The 19472-nt window shown below is 56.5% G+C and overlaps 1 protein-coding gene across 7 annotated transcripts in view; it reads left to right on the forward strand.

The window, feature by feature from the left end:
- LGR6 (leucine rich repeat containing G protein-coupled receptor 6) overlaps positions 1 to 19472 on the forward strand; it is a 163270-nt gene that overhangs the window by 128223 nt on the left and 15575 nt on the right. For all 7 annotated transcript variants that reach the window (XM_075910202.1, XM_075910201.1, XM_075910204.1 and 4 more), the window contains 10 exons: positions 4475 to 4543; positions 5226 to 5297; positions 6145 to 6216; positions 7173 to 7241; positions 8143 to 8214; positions 10572 to 10637; positions 12009 to 12080; positions 13349 to 13420; positions 14773 to 14898; positions 18145 to 18305. In XM_075910202.1, coding sequence (XP_075766317.1) covers positions 4475 to 4543; positions 5226 to 5297; positions 6145 to 6216; positions 7173 to 7241; positions 8143 to 8214; positions 10572 to 10637; positions 12009 to 12080; positions 13349 to 13420; positions 14773 to 14898; positions 18145 to 18305 — 851 coding nt within the window. The remainder of the gene's footprint in view (positions 1 to 4474; positions 4544 to 5225; positions 5298 to 6144; positions 6217 to 7172; positions 7242 to 8142; positions 8215 to 10571; positions 10638 to 12008; positions 12081 to 13348; positions 13421 to 14772; positions 14899 to 18144; positions 18306 to 19472) is intronic.

Below are 19472 nucleotides of genomic sequence, written 5' to 3' on the forward strand. Positions count from 1 at the left end.
CTCATCTACCCAGAGGGATCTGCCGCATACAATACACCCTGTATCTGCCAAGTGTTGGCGGGAGAATCTGGAGATGCTCGCAGTGTTAGGAAGAATGTGTGTATTTATTCAGGAGGAACTATTCCTGTACATACTTGCAGACACGCTGATGTGCAAACAAAATGTTTAGTCTTCTGATGAAAGAGAAGGGAGCCTGTGTGGCAGCCTGCCGGAAAGGGGAAGAAATTGGAAAGGAAACACAATTTCAGAGCAAGAGAGGAGCAAATATTAGAGCTTGTTGAATTATTCCTTGCAAATAATATTGGCTGCGTATCAAGACGCTTTCTTCAACTAGTGAATCATTTGTGAGCCAAGCCTGGGTTCTGCTGGGAAGCGTTTTCTTCCTATTGACTTCTCACAAACATACCCTTTGTCTGTTGGGGTGAAACTCACCTCTGTGGTCAGATACTCCTGTAAGCTATGCTTGGGCAGCCACTCAGGAGTGATTCAAATGCTTCCCAGCTGACTAGCAGAGCGCCCAGAGCTAGGTTTTGTGTTTCTTCTGGTGGTGCACATTCACACGTGTCTCGGTGCACATAAAATTATTCCACATGTGGATGGAAAAAATCTGCACATTGGTGGAAAAGATTAGAGGGAACATTACCTGTGGCGATCGGTCAGGTAAGCCACATGGTATCATCTCAGATCCTTTTTCGGTTGACTGAAACTTTTTAAGTGAGAGAGGAAGGCTGGTCCACTGGTTAGAGCATTGGCATAGGACTTGGGAGAGTTGGATGCAGGTCCCGGCTGTCCTATAGACTTTTGATATGACCTTGGGCAAGCCCCTTTGCCTCTTTGTTCCTCAGTTTCCCATCTGTACAATGTAAGAAGTCCTGCCCTGCAGAGAATAAATATATTAATGACTGTGAGATGGTCAGATACTCTGGTGATGGGGGCCAGCAAAGTGCCATAGATCAGATAACAGGAAATGCTCTCCCCACCAATCACAAGCAGACGAGCAGCAGAAGCAGCCTCCCGTGTCCCGGACAGCTTACCTGTAGCGGATTTGCTGGAGAAACTGACCCGTTACAGGTACTGACCCAGGAGCTCTGTAACGTGTTAAGCCAACCTACGCCTGGCAAGGGAGCTCTCTCGTGTGACCTGCTTAGGGATAGCGGCCTGTGTATCCTCCCCTCAGTTCCCAGAGGCAGTTCCCAGTGAGCCCTGGGGGATCCCAACCCGCACAGCTCAAGAGAGACCTGGAAATGTGACAGGACGCTCGGGGGCGTGGGGCCAACAATGGCCCAGGCAGCGGGGACAGCTCTGTGTGCTGCAGGAAGAGGGGAGGCTGCCAGGGTTGGGGTATTTTAGGTGATTTTAATTCCTTTCCTTTCCAAGGCATTGAGGCAGGCTTGGCGGCCACATCACTGCCACAGAGACACCCAGCCTGATATCCTAAACCAGGGCAGGGACATGGAGAGGAAGGCCCAGGGGAGAGTTACAGGGTAATTACCATGTAGGGGTGGGGCCAGGAGAGAGTTATAGAGTAATTACCATGTAGGGGCGGGGCCAGGAGAGAGTGTTAGAGTAATTACCATGTAGGGGCGGGGCCAGGAGAGAGTGTTAGAGTAATTATCATGTAGGGGCGGGGCCAGGAGAGAGTGTTAGAGTAATTACCATGTAGGGGCGGGACCAGGAGAGAGTGTTAGAGTAATTACCATGTAGGGGCGGGGCCAGGAGAGAGTGTTAGAGTAATTATCATGTAGGGGCGGGGCCAGGAGAGAGTTACAGGGTAATTACCATGTAGGGGAGGGACCAGGAGAGAGTTACAGGGTAATTACCATGTAGGGGCAGGGCCACTGGGAGAATTACAGGCTAATTACCATGTAGGGGTGGAGAATTCGAGGGTAATTAGCAGGTGGGGACCCAGAAGGTGGGAGTTTGCAGTTAATTAGGCAGCAAATACCATCACTTTGCTGTAAATTCATGGTTCTTTCCAGCAATCCAGGTTCGGTGTAATCACTTTGAGGACAATTAAGTGTAATTACCGAGCAATCTGCAGGAGTCAGTAATTGCCCTAAAATCCCAAGGGATTCATCTCCTAAAACCCACGGAGGTACCTGCCAGGAGAAAGGAGTCACATGACACACACACTTTGTAATGCCAAGTGCTATCTACAAAGAGGTGTCCTGGGGCCCTGCCTGTGGTGGGGGTCAGGAGAACTGGATTGTACCATCTCAAGGTGGAGCTGCTTCTTCAAGGAACATCTCCGTTGCCAGAATTGAAGCTCTAGGATGGATACCCCTCGTGAGGGAGAATGTAATCTGTCTCTGGCACCTGTGCTAGCCGCCCCCACTCTCTTACCCTAGTGTTTAGGGCAAACCCACCTTCAGCAGGACCTGGCATGGGTGGGATGGGACTGCCGGAAATGGGCATGAGTCTAAGGGTATGTCTACGCTACAGAGTTTTGTCGGAAAAACGACCATTTTTCTGATAAAACTTCAGTTCTGTCCACACTGCAATTGCATTCTTCCGCAAGAAAATTGAAAGAACAGAGGGGTTTTTTTGGCATTGCTAAACCTCATTTTATGCGGAAGAACCCTTTTTCTGAAAGAGCTCTTTCATGTGTGGATGGGGAAGCGGGAGTTCTTTCGGAAGAAGAGGAAAGAGGAAAAAGCCCAGGTACCCGGGCTGCCATTCCATCCATTGCAATCACAGCTTAGTTGGGATTGGTCCTGCCTAGGGCAGGGGGCTGGAGTTGATGACCTCCTGAGGTGTCTCCCAGCTCTAGGATTCGATGATTCTACGTGTGAGAGAGCATCCATTCAGTCTTTCGAAGATCACTTTTTCAATGCACTTTGGCAGTGTGGACACGCTCTTTCGGAAGCTGTTTTTTTGGAAGATCTCTTCCGAAAAAAGCTTCTTCCAAAAGAAGCCTGCAATCTAGACATAGCCAAAGATCATCGAAGTCCAGCAGAGATATTCCACTGATCTCACTGATGTGGGATCAGTGGTTAAGCTGCTGTGATCACACCTTACTCCTTCCCCACCGTGTGCGCAACACCCATTCAGACCTCCATTAGCATCTCACCTTCCGGCCACCATTTCACCTGCATCGCCTCTTCCCCCGTCACTGCTCAAACAGCCACTCAGACGCACAGGGTGAATTGCACATGATGAGGGGTCAGGAGAGCAGCAGCTAACAGGAGGAAGCGGAAAGTTGCGAGCTAAATGAAACCAACCCCCGGCTGTAAGGTACAACTATTGCTTCTGCAATAGATACACTAGCAAGTTACGCTACTGTCCATACTGCTGTGTACACTACCATAATCTCCCTAACGTGGTTAGTTACTGTGACGGCACGTTGGGGGTCCCCCGTCTCCTGCACCCCGAAATGGCACAAACAGACTGCACCAGCCGGTGGAATAGAGGAAGTTTATTGCCTCTCCCGGATACAGCACAGCACAGATGGAATCTGGTCCCAGAGCTGGGCTAGGATGCCTCAGGCCCCCTTGAGATGGGGGAGACTGGGCCCCTAAACTCCAGCCCCTTTCCCTAGGCTGTCTCCTCCATGCTCCCAGCCAGCAACTAACCAACACTCTTCCAGCCCTGCCACCCCACCCAGGGCAGCATCCACCTTCCTTTGTTCCTCTCCATGGGGGGTGTCTGGCCATACCGGTTGAGAGGTCCCTTTGCATAGTGACTCATCCTGTTTTGCTGGGTCGTGGTACCCACGGCAGCCAGTGGGGGATACCCCAGAGCCAGCAGCATAGAAACCAGCCAGGTACCCCCACTACGTCACAGTTACACTCCCCACTCTTGTGCTCCCCAGTGTCACTAGCTCCCCAGGGGCTAACCCTGCACCTCTGCGCCTCGCCTTCGCATTCAGCGCCGGATCGCCAGTCCCCGGCCCAAAAGCATGAACCTCGGGAGTTAACGTCAGGGCTCCTGGAGCGCCTGTTCCATCCCTCCAGCCGGAGGCGAGCCCCTGCTCCTCACGGCACACCACATTTGGGAGTTGGGGGTCAGACGGGTGGCCCTTCCCCGAGGATCGGCAGCTGCTACTTGTATCTCGTTTGTGTACACGCGCCCAGATGTGACCCTGCAGGGCATGCGGCAAATGTTTAACTACAATAGCATGTGGGAGCGACACTCCAGAAGGTGGGCGAGGGGTTGGGCCCACTGGAGATAGTGAATCAGCCAGACATGGGCCAACTCTGAGGAACGTTGGGGGGCAGGGGATGAGGGGTCCAGACAGTCACATCCTCAAGGCAGCCAGGGCCTGCTCTGGCCCGGGCCTGACAATGCCCCTAGCTGGAAATATTCCTGCGGCAGGAATGCGGGCTGTTTCCAGACGTTGGTGGCTGGGTCGGCGCGGCTGGAAAAACCCATCTCCGATGCTTAATAACCAAGTTTCCATCCCTTCAGAGCATGGCTATGCTCTGCTGAGCTCCTCGCACGTCCTTAATGACTGCTTTTCCGCTCTGCCTTTCAGGGACCTGAACTATAACAAGCTGTTGGAATTCCCAGTGGCCGTCAGGACGCTAGGCCGGCTGCAGGAGCTGTGAGCCTTCTTATTTATTCCCTTTAAACGGAATTTGCCACGAGACAGTAACTAATCAAGAGCCAAGCAGGGGAGCGGGGGCCACGCCAAGTCTTCCTGGGCTTCCTCTGATCTCTTCCCGCACGCCTTTGGGACCCCCATTAAAATAGCTCTTCCTCCCCGGCAGGGCAGTAAATGCCTCCCAGGGCCTCATTAGCACGGAAAGAACATTTCTACAGGCGTGACGCCCGCAGGCCAAGGGTGATGGCTGTTAACAGCTGTGGCGGAATGTGGGGGGAGGACACCGGGGAGAGCCCACGTGGAACCGGGAGGCCAGGATGCACCCCCCAACCTCGCGGCTCCCCAGGCTGGCCAAGCACCTGAGCCAAAGCCCACTAGAGCCATAGTATTTAGGGCCGGAAGGGGCCATTAGATCATCCCTCACAGGACCTCCCGTCACTGGGAGATGCTAACGGATCAGACCCTGAGCTGCTGTAACTGACCCCTGAGTCTCACCCGCACCACACGTCTCGCGCTCACGTGGACTGGCTTAGAGCCCCGGCGCTCACGGAGCTCCATTCCTGGGATCGGGCCCCTAGAGGCAGCGTGTCTGTGGCGTTAGCTTCAGACCCCTCTCCCCCTCTTCAGGTGTGTTCTTACCATCTGCTGACCCAGTCACAGCCGGGCCTTTCTCTTCCCACAGGGGTTTCCATCACAACCACATCCAGGCTATTCCGGAGAAGGCGTTTGTGGGGAATCCATTACTCCAAACCATGTAAGCAACGGGGGCTGCATCCCTCCGCGCAGGACAGGGGAACTGGGGGCCTCCTTCCATTGGCTGGAGGTTCTGTCCATCAATTTCCCGCGGTGGTACTCTGACGTGCCGGTGGAGGCGGGGAGGGAATGGGCGGGAAGAACAGCCCTAATGTAAGATGAAGGTTTGGCTCTTGGTTGTTCCTCTCTGCCCTTTAACCCCCCCTTTTCCCGTGTGTCCCCCCCATCTAGTCTCACAGGAAGCCAGTACCAGGAGGGGTGAGGGGAACAGGTCATTTGCCCACGGAGGAGGGGTTGCTCCACCCCTGCACAGCATAAGCTGGCAGGCCCTTGCCTGGAACCGGGCTGTGAGAGCCAGGCCAGCGGCGAGGGAGAGCGGAGCCAAGCCCCTTCGGGAGGCAGGCCCATGGGGAGTTGGCACCACTCCCATCCCCCCTGCAGGGTTTCCCCCGCCACGTTTTGAGGGATGAATCGTGGGAGCCCTGACAGGTGGGTGCTGGGGAGTGACAGGGGGTGACACGGGGACTGCTCTGCTCAGGGGGATGGGAAACATGTCACAGAGTGACACGCGGCACCATGCGCCGGGCGCAGCTCCGTGTGTGCCCCCCGCACCCTCGTCCTGGCTCCAGAGCAGTCGCGATCGGCAGCACCTGCAGCCCAGTGGGCAAAGCAGGATAGCTGGGCCCAGCCTGGATCGGAGCCAGGAGCGTGGGCAGGAATTAGCAGGAGCAGGCGGGCTCCTCACTAGCTGCCGGAAGCTCTTGCACAGCTCATTGCTTTGGGCTCACGCTGGCGTCTCCTCCAGTCCGCACAAGGTAACCTAAGCGGGGCCTTTGTCTCCTTTCCAGCCATTTTTATGACAATCCCATCCAGTTTGTGGGCCAGTCCGCTTTCCAGTTCTTGCCAAAGCTGCACACTCTGTAAGTTTATCGCTCAGGCCTTGAGAGAGGTAACGCCAGGGGCAATCCAAGCCTCCGGGACTCTTCCATCCCTTCTCCCTTGGCCTATCCAGCCCTCGGGTCTGGGACCTTGGCAGAGCGCTGCATGGCCCATGGGAACGACCCAGGTGTCCATGCTCATGCAGCGCAACCATTCTGAGCGGGGCCTCCTGCCTCACAGCGAGCCCCACTGGAGCCTGCACCTCTCTGGGGCACCGTCCCGCTCACCAGACATCCACGTGCCAGGGCCCCGTGCGAGCCGCAGATGCTCATCAACGTGCTGCATTCTCCCTGTGCCGCGTCGCACGCTGCTGTGCGGCACTGCCCAGCCCTTGCAACACCGTGGGGGCGTGGCGATGCCGCTGGCGCGAGCTGGCCCTTTCCCTGACATGCATTAGCCTGCATCTCCTCTGGCTCCCCTCGCCAGTTTGTGAGGCATCCTCTGGACCAGCCAGGCCCCCCGGGGAGTGTGTTGCAGTCGCTGGTGTGCGGCAGATGGGCCCGTGGCAGAGGTAACCTCAAACGAGCTCCCTTTACAAGTCTCATAAAGCCGCTGGGTGCATTGTTACATGCTCCAGCTAATAAAAGAAAGCCTAACGAGAACCATGCAGCGTTCTTTAGTGCCATGGGGCGGAGGCACCAGGGAGCGTGGAGGAGATCCCTGCCCGTGAGTTCTTTAACTTACAACAATTTGCCAAGAATGTCAGGGTTTGGAGTGGGCGGTTTCCTGGGGAGTAAACGCCTGGGTCTCTGGTTCCGTAGACCGTCAGCTCCATGCCCTGCCGGTGGCGGCATACTCCCGGGAGAGGTGGCTTCAGGAAAGGACCTGCTGCCTATCTGGGCTGCCAAAGCACTTGGGAGAAGGGGGGATTTGGAAGCACCAGCACCTGCCCTGGCTCCTTCCAGTCCGCCCTGAGCGTGTCCGTCCTTCTCTGCAGGTCATTGAATGGAGCGAGAGACATCAGGGAATTCCCAGACCTGAAAGGAACCACCAGCCTAGAAATTCTGTGAGTGGCAAACTCCCTCTTTCCTGTGCCTCAGGGTATCCTTCCCGCTGGGCTGCCTCCGAGGAGATGGGCCTTAGACACCACAGCAGACCGCACTGCCCGTCCTCTAGGCTCCTTCCTGCAGCTGCTGCCGGTAGCGCCTCCCCCCCCCCCCTCCCCGCCAGTGTGTTCTCTGGCCCTCTGCCACCTCCCCGCGGGCTGCAGAAGTGATATCCAGCCCCCGCCATTCCTTCCCTGTGCCACCGCCTCACTCCCCGGGGGCTGCTCTGCCAGGGGGCGGAGGGCAAGGAGGGCCAGGCCAAGAAATCCAGATGCTGTGAAATGTGCAGCCTTGCCATGGAGGTGCCTGAATGCCTCTTGGAACCCGTTTGGCTTAGTGTTATCCCTGCTCAGCCCAGAACCCACCCAGCACTGGGAGCCCTGGATGAGCCTTCCCAGCCTTGCTCTGCCCTCAGCTGGCCTCAGCGTTCTGGAAGGCCGGCTCCCTTGTCAGTGCCAGGACCCGTCTCTTTGGGACCCTGGCACTCACGGGAGATCGGCAAGATTCACAAACTGTTTCTGTAGAATCTCAACCCGTCCCCTTCCACCAGCCCCGATCCCCAGAAGGCGGGTGTCCAGACCTGGCGCTGCATGTCCAGAGTGTGGTCACTGCAAAACCGGCTCATTCAAAGCCCATGGGCAGGTTTGTGTAAAACCAAGCAACCCGCACGCCCCGGGCATGTTAAATTCCTACCTCCACACCCTGAGCCCAGCGCAAGGCCTTCCCGCCTTGTTCCCCAGCCACCTTTAATTCCTCACCACGTGCTCTGCTCTTTCATTTGCTCTGTCCTCCCCTAGCCAGGACTGGGCTCCCTGCCTGCCAGCTTCTCAATAGCCCTTTCTGTCTCCTTCCTGCCCCCAGGACCTTAACCCGGGCCGGGATCCGTTTACTTCCCAGAGGGATGTGCCAGCAGCTGCCCAGCCTCCGAGTGCTGTGAGTAACCCGCACATTTCTCCGCCGTATTTCACTGTCCTGTTCGATGAGTTGCTTGTCTGACCCCAGCCCAGTCCCAGGGAGGCACCTCTGGCTCCAGGACGTTAGCTGGGCGTGACTTGTCTCTGCTCGGAGCCTTTGTACGCTATTCACTGGGGTGGAACGGAGTGGGAACAAAGTGCTACCAACTCAGCCTGGTCGTGTTTTGCCCTTGCTTTACATGGGGTGCCCATGGCAACCCTACCCCCTTTGTGCAAGGCATGGGACTGAAAAAATGTAGGCCTCTGAGGCCTACCAGGCACAAGTCCTGGAGGCACAAGGCGCCCACTGTGCCTACAATGCAACACTAATTAGGGGAACGTCTTTGTTCATGGTGGGCCTGAGTCCTTTCTCGGTCACCTGGTGTAAATCAGGAGTCCAGCAGTGGCAAACATTGGGGACAGTAAGGCGGCGGGGAGGGGGGGGGAGAGGGAATCAGTCCCAAGTTTTTCCCAATCTGATGTGTGACCTTCAGGTCAGCTGGTTGGAAAATGGGGGCTTTTCCCCCATGGAAAATTCCAACATTTTGGAAAAAAAATTAAAAACTGAAACGATTCAGTTGAAAAGTTTTGGAAAAGAACATTTGATCTGGAAATGCTGCCAAGGTGCCACGTGCGAGCTGCAGTGCTGATAACTTAGGCCCCCGTTCTCTTCCATGGATCGGTCTCTTTGGATAGACTACATTTCCCATCATGCACCATGGCCTCCCTTGTTGTTGAGCCACTGTGGTGTCCGTGGCCATGGCGAATTGTGGGCGGCATAGGCCGCTTGGGGAGGATGGGAGCGCTCACGCACCTGGGCGCCAGTGGTTGTGAGGCCCCGGGACAGCCATTCTGACATGTTGCTTTTGGCTACGTTGTTTCAGTCTTCGGATATTTGGGCGTTTTTTTAAAAAGTCCAAATTTTCCGCAGAGAGAGTTTTGTGAAAAAATGTACAAGTCAAAACTCCACTTTCTCTTGAAAAATGGGTTGGACGGAAACATTTTGACCAGCTCTACCAATCATGCTTTGCTCTCCTCCATGGACTGGAGGATTTTGCCTCTCAATAATTTCCCTGATGCCTTTTCTCCACCTCAAGCTGTTAATTCTATTTGCTGTGGATGGGAGACAGAAAGGCTCTTGAAAATATGTCTCTTCTTTTAGTGATCTCAGATGAGGGTCAGTGTCTGTGTGGCATGGTAGAGTGGTTAAAGCAAGAGACACTTTCTCTAAGGTACTTCTCTGGCCCCCATTACCACATCCCTGTGGGGCAGGGCCGTGCTACTGGCCCCATGGGACAGACTGGGCACTGAGACCCCACTGACGGGCCCAAGATCGCTCAGGAAGCCTTTGGCTGAATTTAAACTGAACCCACCAGGAGTCAGGACTCCTGGACTCTGCGCCTGGCTCTGTCACTGACTGTACGTTCTTCGGTGAGTCACTTCATTGCTCTGCGCCTCGGTTTCCCCGCTCGTACAGCGGGGACAGTCGCTCACAGGAGGCAGCGTTCAGGTTTGGAACAGGCATGGATGCAGTGGATGATGCCACAGAAGTACAAAGTATAAGGACTAACAGGTGTGGCAGCGGGGTGGGGGGGCAAACGCATGCTGACTGGTGCAGTGTGGGGTGCAGAGGGCAGAGTGAGAATGGGGGGGGGATCCTGTTTTGGGTGATGCTGTGGGATGCAGGAGAAGCAGCTGGCAGGCCAGAATATCTTGCACAAGTGGTGATGGCACACTCCACATCTCTGGGAGAGGAGGAGATGAGCGGGCCAGAGAAGGACCAGGCCAGGCATGCAGCTTGGTGCATATGCGACACCAGGGAGAACAGGCAGCCCCCCTGGACTACCCCGTGAGCTAGGCTGGCCTCTGGTGTCTGTAGCGCTCGTGCATTCACCAGTTCGGGGGGAGGGGAGCCTTTGCATGCACCTGTGTGAACACCAGGCTTCACGCAGGCAAAAGCAGGCACCCCCAGTTTTTTCAGCTATCTCTGAGAGGGGTCGGGGAGAACTGCACAGCCCTGCCCCCCAAGAAAAGCCTGTCCCCAGCTGTAGAAGCATGTCGCCCTGACAGCTGGAGCTGCGTGGGGGCTGGATTAGCAGGTGAGCCATTAAGCCATGCGTGCATAATGCAAGGAAAGGAAGGAGGAAAGTCGTGCCAAGTGACAGGTGTGCGCTGAGCGGAGATCCCTCTGTGCCGGGGTTTCCTGCTTTCTCCAGCTGCAACGCCCGAGGTCAGCCCGCTCCCCTGCTCAGCAATATCTGCTTTCCAAGAAGGCTTTGGGGATGGCTAGTTTTGCTTTTAATCTCCTGCCACGTCTGTGGCATTCCTTTCCCACAGCGAACTCTCGCACAATCAAATCGAGGAGCTGCCCAGTCTCCACAGGTGCCAGCGGCTGGAAGAAATGTGAGTCGAGAGATTCTCTTCTTCAAAGCTTGGTTCGGGGACGGGGGCCCTCTCGGTGTCTACGACACAGTCCTGGCTCTCAGAAGACCCCAGGGACTGAGCAAGACGTGGCAGATCCAGTTCCAAGGAGATGAAAATTCAGCCGGGCTTTTGCCAGGACTTGTATCCATGTGGGGGTGAAAAGTTCGGTTCACTAACACTGGACACAGATTCCCTTGTGATGGAGCAGTCACAGAAGAACAATCCTGAGGATTGTTCATGCTACTGACGCCTGCCTTCTTGCTCTCTGGGGTTCCCCGTGACCTTGTCCTGCTGGGCCAGATCCTCTGGTCTCCCCCAAACAAGGCACAGAGTTGGGGTTACCATCCCCCTGTGCAGACCCTCAACCACTTCATGCAGTTCTAGAACTCAGCACCCAGAAAACCAAGCCCCAAACAGGACCCAACCCCCCCCCCCCCCAATAAATCCAGCTTTCTCTATGTCAAAGTTTTACACAGGGAAAACTTATCAGGTAAACTCCCTTTATCGAAGAAAGAGAGATGTGCACAGTGGTTACCCCCCAGTAACACTTATTTACACCGGCTCTGATCGCAAACAAAAGTGTTTTTATGAAGTACACACAGTAGGGTTGAAGTGGTTGCACATGAAAACAGACAGATCAAAGGAAGTTACAGAATTGAAATGAAAAGAAAATGCAGGTCTGTTTCCCAGGCCAGCAGAAGACAAAGGGGGATTGCTTCCCAGTCTTTCCCCCAGGACAGGAACCCTTTATTTTACATTCCCGCCTTTCACGGAAAAATACCAGGTTCAACATGGATTATAGCACCAGCTGGTCTGGTCACATGTCTCTCCAGACCAACCACCTTCTGGACTTACAGGCCAAACGAGGCTGTTCACACGTTGTTAAGTTGATCCTTAGCACCAGTAATGGCTCTCATTAGCACAGTTAAAACTATACACAGACTCACCCTTCACTTTTCTAACTTCACATACAAGGATACACGCACCAAAATAGGCTCTACAGAGCCAGCTGATTGGAACATTAAAATGGGTGGGTCACAGGAGGTGTTTTGTCCAAAGCATCTCCGAGTTATGCACATCTATATTCACCAGCCAATTTTCATAAAGCATGTGGGGGGGAGCATCACACCCCTGAAATATGCATGGGAGAGAGGCTGTGCTATGGGCCCAGAACTGCACTGGAGAGGGTGGGGTTTGGCTTACTTTGCACCCTGACCCACTCACCCCTTGAAATCAGAGCAGGTTTGGCAAACTCGAAGAGCAGGGATTTTTATGCCGGCCGACCAGGCTTTCCTCTGCTGCCAGGGGCCTGGCGACACCCCGCTCATGCCAGCCTCTCTGTCTTTTCAGAGGCCTCCAGCACAACAGGATCCATGAAATCAGAGCAGACACCTTTGGGCAGCTCGCAGCCCTCCGCTCCATGTGAGTACAGCTGAGTCTCTGCCAGCCCAGGGAAGCGCGGGTATCTTTGTTGTGGGCTCACAGCCAGGTACCAGACAGACACTGGGCACCAGATGTGCCACATATACTGACTACACACATTCTCCCACTAGATCCTGCTGTACTAACTACACACACACACACCCTATGGCCTAGGGATGTTAAATTTAGATTAATTGGCTAATGGAATAGTTGATGCAATTTGCATTGACTATTTGATTAGTCGATAAGGGTTGCTGCCGCCCCAGGGCTGTTGCTACACTTCACAGGCAAAAGCGTTGCAGGGAGCACGGGGCCAGCAGGGGACTCAAGCAGCCCTCCACTCGCCCCGTGCTTCCTGCGGCATTTCAAAGTGGCAGCACTGCATGGAGCCCGGAGTCAGCGGAGGTGTCCCCAGTTGGCCCAGGCTGCAAGCAGCATTTCAAAGCAGTGACAACACATGGAGCCCAGGATCTGGCCCCAGGGTCCACACAGTGCTGCTGCTTTGAAGCACCCCCTTCTCTTTCCTACCCTCCCATCCCCTCGCTGCCTCTTTCTAGTCGACTAATTGTTCCCATCCCTACTATGGACACACAACCACACACCGATCACACCTGCTAAGGCAAACATGCCAGCACTGCTCACACACTTGCACACCCGACCCATGCACAGCCTGGCCCCGCTTGCCCACTCCCAGGCCTCCCTGCGGTATCACCGTGAAGTCACTGTCAGGAGGGGACCTGGCCCAGGAGCCTGCTGGCTTGGCTCTAAGGGGAAGCCATGAGCTGCTAGGTACCCCAGAGTTTCAATGCCCAAATCCCCAAACTTACGGCAACAAACCCGGCCGGGGTGGGGTTGGGGAGGGGATCTTTCCTCAGGTGTGATGCAGTGTGTGCCCTGACAAGGGCCGTGCAGCCGCTGCACTAACAGAGCTGGATTCCAGCGCTCCCATTTCAAACAGCGACCCCGCTCAGGTGTGAGTCAGTGCTAAGGCCCAGAGCCCAGCCGCCTGAGTGGGGCAGGGAAGAAGGGGCCTGGGAGAGGAGAGGGAGAATGCACATGCCAGCAGAGGGGACGCAGGAGGGGGTTTACTGGGCATCCATTCAGAGCTGATGAGATTTTGACCCTCCTCAGTCAGAGAGGGGTCTCGCCAGAGTGTGGGGAGAAACTTCGGAAGGGCAGTGTCCGTGTGTCACATCTTGGCCTACCAATCTCATTAGCACCTCCCCGTTCTCCTCAGCCCCCCTCACTGCCGTGCGCTTGCCTTGCAGAGACCTGAGCTGGAACTACATCCAGTCCATCCACCCAGAGGCCTTCGCGACACTCCACGCGCTCACCAAGCTGTAAGTCGCGTTGCGGTGACCCCTGCCCTGGGACAAGGGACGTGCGGGTGAGGGGCACATCAGGCTCCTTTGCAGAAAGGGGGCTGTGCCCCGGTGCCCAGGCCCGCCAGTGAGAAGCAGGGTGTCCAAGCCCCCCCACAGAGACAGGAGGCACCAGTGGCCCCTGCTGATCGCTGGGGTGTCCATGCAAAAACGTGCAAGTGAGAATGGCTCCTCCAAGGCTGCTTTCGATAGGCTCCTAAATACCTTGGAGGATCTGGGACTTTGCTCTGCACAGCTGGTCCTCCAAGCAGGATCCTGCCAGGACGCTGGGGCGGCTCACCTGTTTAAATGTGTCGGGGCGCCCAAACATCGTCGTCATCTGGTGGCTGTTCGGTAGCCTCCATGCAACGCTCCCTTGGTCTCTGTGGCTAACGGGCCGGAGTCTTGTCCCCAGAACTGCTGCGTAGCAGGTTGAGCAGGGGGCCAAGGGCTGGGTTTGACCGGAGCCCGCTCTGACCCTTCACGAGAGCTGAGGCAAAGTGCCCCCCTCGCCCATAGCCGGGCGCTTGGGCCGTGGCAGGCCATTTCACGTATGGGCAGCGTACGTGGCTGCAGTCACACGCAGGCGCCATGTTCGAGGGCACGTGGCAAACAGCCGAGGTGGTGCTGGGCCACGCCAATCGACCTTCCAAGCCCAAGCCCAGCACCCAGCCCTCAAGCAAGCGGGAAGTGATGGATGGCAAGGGGGTGGGACTAAGGGACAGATCAAGGCATTCTAGTGCCATGACTGGGAGAGTAGGGTAGATCACCAAACCAGAGCTTAGAGTTGCCGACGGCAACAGAGTCTAACAGTGGGAGGACCATGAGGCCCTGCATCCTCATTGGCCCCGCCTCTTCTCCCAAGACATGCCCCTTGGCCAAGCCAAGCCAAGCAGCCCGGGTCCCTCCCCTTGAGAACAGCCCATGGCCCCATTCCCCTGCTCTCCATAGCTGTCCTTGTGGCTCTTACCCACACCTGGTGCTAGCTTCTGGCCTGGCCAAGGGGCAGGACCCACAGGGGAAGAGGCCGGGGCTTGTGGCACAAAGGGGCCAGCCTGGGCCTGTCCACTTCGAATAAGTGGGAGGGCCGTAGCCCCTTGGCCCCCCTATCCGGCAGCCCGGGCAATGGCACTCCCCAAATAATTGCTGTATCTTTTCACTCATCTCCAAACTGGGACTGGCCCCCAGCCAGCGCCAGCACCACGCCCAGCCTCTCCGTTTAGCACCGGATTTCGGACCAGCCAGGGCACCGTGTCCAGCCTCCCTTGGGCACCCCCCTGTGCTCAGCAAATCCCTAACCCTGCTGCTCCTCCTCCCTTTCCCCACGCTAGCGATCTGACCGTCAACCAGCTGGTCTCCCTGCCGCTGGATGGCTTGGCTGGCCTGACCCATCTGAAGCTCCAAGGCAACCCAGCGCTGTCCGAGCCCTTCAGCAAAGAAAGCTTCCCTAGGATGAGGTACGTTTGGCTCTGTCCGCCCGGCACCAGGTGGTTTCTTTCCTTCCTGGGTTTATTTCCGACTCCTGCTCCCCTTGTTTACTGGCCACTTTGCCGCCGTTCCTCCAGGCTGGCAGGTCGAGAGGGCCCAGTTCTGTCCACACGCCACAGCTCCCCTTCTGTGGGAGACGCCTGTTCCGCTTCACGTCCCGTTGCTCGCAGCCGCCGCCGCGCACACACGCAGGCGGAGCTCGTGAAACAAAGGCGTGAGCCTGGGGCGGCTCTGCACGGAAAACACTCGCAGGAGCCAGTCCTCGCTAATCACAGCCAGCTTGGCTTCGGTAAACTCTGTCTGTGTGGCCGGGTCTCGTCTGCTACGGATTAACGAGCCGCCCGAAGGGGGCCCATTAAGCAGCTAAACAAGACAATGCTGCATAAGCACTGAGGCCACCACTGCACTGGGAAGGCTGGCTCTGGTCCGCGTGGCCCTGCCGCCCCTCGGCGCCCGTTAGCCGTGAGTCCGTAGCGCCAGCAATGTGGCGGCCGTGCCGGGAGCTGCGGCTATCGCATGAGCCACACGCAGCCCCGAGGCGGAGGGAACGGCCAGCGTTTTTCAACAGTGGCCTCTCATTTGGGGACTCTTCCTTATTGGGTGGTTTTCAGAGGCGCTGTGCGCGCCCCACGGTTCCCAGCTGCAGCGTGGGGTCTCGGCTCCACCACTAACCAGGCCTGGAGGGCCTCACACAGGACTCGCTAAAATGGAGGCTGCCAGCATCAACGGCCATTTTGTACAACACTGGTGTTAGCACTGCCAACAGGGACAAGCCTCAAACTGCCTTTTACCCCTGCCCCCTCACTGTGACCCCAGAGGCTCATGTTCCCTGCCTTGTTAGCGCTGCCTCCAGCTCGGGGCCTGTTTCCGTGTCCTGACACGCAGGGACGTCAGGCCCAGCTGAGCTCTCCCTCGCAGTGCTGTGAGCCCCGCTCGCTGGGTTGGATTTACATGGGTGGAACCGACAGAGAAGCCGGGCCTTTGACTCAGCCCCCGCACATGCACCCACCGGAAAGGGACACTTGGGTAGGCCCTGACTTCAGGTGGGTGGGCACTGATGGGGGAGGGAGCCGGAAGGAATTGGGCCACCTGCCCCCCAACTGGCCACCTGCCCCCCCAACACCAGCCAGGAGATCCTGGGCCACACCCGGAGAGTGAAATTAGAATCATAGACTCCTAGAGCTGGAAGAGACCTCAGGAGTCATCAAGTCCAGCCCCCTGCCCAAGGCAGGACCAACCCAACTCAATCAACCCGGCCAGGGCTTTGTCAAGCCAGGACTTACACACCTCTAGGGATGGAGATTCCACCCCCTCCCTAGGGAACCCATCCCAGCGCTTCCCCACCCGCCTAGGGAAATAGTTTTTCCTAATATCCAACCTAGACCTCCCCCACAATTCATGCACAAGAATCCCTGGCTGGAGCACGTGGCAGGCCGGTGGAGCAGGGCACGTGTGGGGCCTAGGAGAGCTGTGGGCATGGGCATGGATGCCAACCAGGTGGCCCGTGGCCCACTCAGGCCCACTTGTGGCCACGCCCCTGCCCACGGGTCTTTCCAAAACATCATGGTGCCAGTGCTAGAGAGACAATTTCAACCCAAATTGCTTCCTTCCTGATGGGGGCCTCTGGGAACAGTTCGTAGTCCTCTCCTGAGGACCCTCGCCTTCTTACCCTGTGGGGAAATCGGACTGAATCTGGGGGTGGCAGCAGGAAGCGGGTCATATACAACGTCCCATCGCCTCCCGGGGCTCAGCCAGGCGGGTTGGGTAACGCAGAACCAACCCATGGTTTTAGAATACAGCGTTTCCCCAGATGAACCAATGCCGTCAAAAGCCCTCAGCTGCCTGCAGAGCTGAAGGCTGTCTGGCCTGGATTGCCAGGCACTCCTGGCTTCCAGAAACAAAGCTGGCATCTGCTGTCAGGGCTGAGAGTGCTGCTTCAGCCGATGGCCCTGCTGTTGAACCCTGATGGCATTCAGCTGCAGTTTAACCTGCTCTTGCAGGATGTAATTACTGGCCTGGCTTCTGATTAGAAGTCAGCAGCCTGCAGGTATGTTGCTGAACTCAAGCAATGTAGGTAGGGCCAGGCTGTTTTGAGTGGGCCTCACTTCCCTACCGTCAGCTGATGCCTTAGACTGCCTACTTTACGCTAAGGCCAGCTCCAGTCCTGGGAAACTGGTGGCGGCTGCCCACCTGCCCCAGGAGCAAGGCCATAGGGCTGCACGTTAGTTGGGGTGTCCCAGCCTTCTGCTTCTAGTCTAACCCCTGTGCTCAAATTCCCCCCCCCCCCCACCCCCGCCAGGTGTTTTGGGAGTCCATGGCCAGGTGGGGTAGCTGCAATGGGCAGGGGCAGGTAGCATTGGGGCTGTAATGGGAGCTGAGCAGCCGGGCACTTTTCATAAGGGGGGCTGAGAGGACAGACAGCAGGGCACAGTGGAGGCCTGGAGTGGGGACCAAAGAAAGAGCTGGAAGGTCGCGCAGACGAGGGCTACAACCAGGCCAGTGTCAGGTACTCCAGTAGCAGGTCCCCAAGGGCTGTTCTGTAGCTCGTGCACCCTGAAAACAGTCAGCCCAGAGGGTAAAAATACACCCGCCAGACTCTCCCGCACAGGCGGGTGTCATCCATGTGTCCCACAAGGGTTGTAAAGGAAGGGGACACGGGACGTGCTGGCTTGACACTTCGCCATGTTGTCACAATGCTCCTCGGTTACACCCTTGCCCTTTGGCTCCTGAACGTGTGTAATCGCCGGCTCAGGAACAGGAATTCCTTCCCTGCGCTGCCCGAGTCCCATTCAGTGGGGCAGCGGCTGCCGAATGCCCCCTTTCCTGACTTAGTTACATTGCCCACGGCGTGTAGGGCCACGGGGTCCAGGCCCCTGGTTTCACAACCAGGGAAGCACGACGTGCGCCGGAGAAATGAAATAAACACCCCCGCCCCCGCTGTTCACGGGGAGGCAATGCAGCAGGAGCGTGTGTCTTGGAATTCAGACCAAGAACGCTTAAGAGTCCAAAAAGCAAAAAGAACAAAACCCGGCTGCTCCTTAGGCAGCCAGGGACAACTCTCCTCAGCTGGCTCTTTGCTGACTGGCCCACATTGCGGGCTCTGCCGCAGGGCCCGATCGGTGGGAGCAGGAAATTCTCCCTGTTCCGGTCACAGCCGGCAAGTCCGGCCCAGGCCGCGGGAAGTAGCTAAAGAGATCTGCTTTCCCCCTTCCTAGAATCCTGGAAGTGCCCTATGCCTATCAGTGCTGTGCCTATGGCGCCTGTAGCAACTTCTTCAAGGTGTCCAGCCAGTGGGAGACAGAAGACATGAGCCTGGAGGACGAGGAGGCCCGCAAGAGGAGCACGGGGCTGTTTCCGGGTCACACCGAGAACCACTGTAAGTAAATTAGGCTAAGCTGCGATCAGTTCACAGGCCAGGTTTGGCTGTGCCTTTGGGCCTGAGTCTGCATTCTCTGGGGTTCACAGCAGGAAGAGCTCCAGAGATAGCCGTGAATGGCAGTAAATAGAAGCAGGCCCAGCGGCTTCCCTGTCTGCCAGGTCGGGGTGCACCATGTCTTGGGGATGCTGACACCCTGGGCTGCATCAGTGTTAATCTGGGCACCCAGGGGAGAACATTCTGGGCTGGACTGACGGCTTGGAGCTCGTCAGGAGCTGGGACGTCAGTGTGTCCTGTCCCACAATCGCCTTAGCTTCAGGACTGCTTCTCCTCAAGCAAGCTGACCTGGGCTAGTGACTGGTCCAGCTGGTTACCGTCACAGTGTAACCCCTGGGCAGAATGCAGCACGCAGTGGCGCTGCCACCAGGGGAACACACTGCCTGACATCGCATAAAGAAGGATGCGACAGCACAAAGAGCAGAACTGGAAGGAGGCTTGGAAGTCACAGTGGGTACAGTGAGACCCGCCCCTTTTGTGCCTGGAGATCAAAACACCTGGCAAAAGTGCCTCCCAGTCCGGCCTGAAGAGAAAGAAATTGCTGTGCCAGGCATGGAATTGGTGACCAGAGTTGGGGTCATTTGATCCCATGGCTCAGCAGATGTGTTCTCCCCTCACCCCAAAAATGAGCAGCCTCTAAAATGTTCGAGTTCTTATAATGGGTCTGTACACAGAGCTGGTAACTAAATGCAGGAGCCACCTCCATTGACATCACTGGACTCCCCCGATCCCGTCTAGAGAACGACACAACAAACCAGCTGCTGACTGCAAGGTTTCCAGAGTTACTCGACTGGCTGCACGAAGCGTTATGCAGGCAGCTGCTACCCGGATCCAGTGCAGGAGCATGTCAGTTTCAAGCCCCTTGGTTAACTGCTCTAAAACTGATGGACACATTCAGATCACCTTGAAGTAGAGATGTTAAATATAGGTTACTGAACTAATTGACTGGTCAATGGATTTTCCGTCGATTAGTCGATTAGTCAATAAGTCCTGGGAGCTAACCCCACTGCGCTTTAGCCTTTTAAATGTATTAAGAGCCTGTCAGCTCTTTTACATTTAAGAGGCTGGTGTGCAGCACAGGGGAACCGGCATGAGCCAAGCCAGTTGATT

The sequence above is a fragment of the Pelodiscus sinensis genome, chromosome 27 (genome assembly GCF_049634645.1).
Source record: "Pelodiscus sinensis isolate JC-2024 chromosome 27, ASM4963464v1, whole genome shotgun sequence".
NCBI classification, from domain to species: domain Eukaryota; kingdom Metazoa; phylum Chordata; order Testudines; family Trionychidae; genus Pelodiscus; species Pelodiscus sinensis.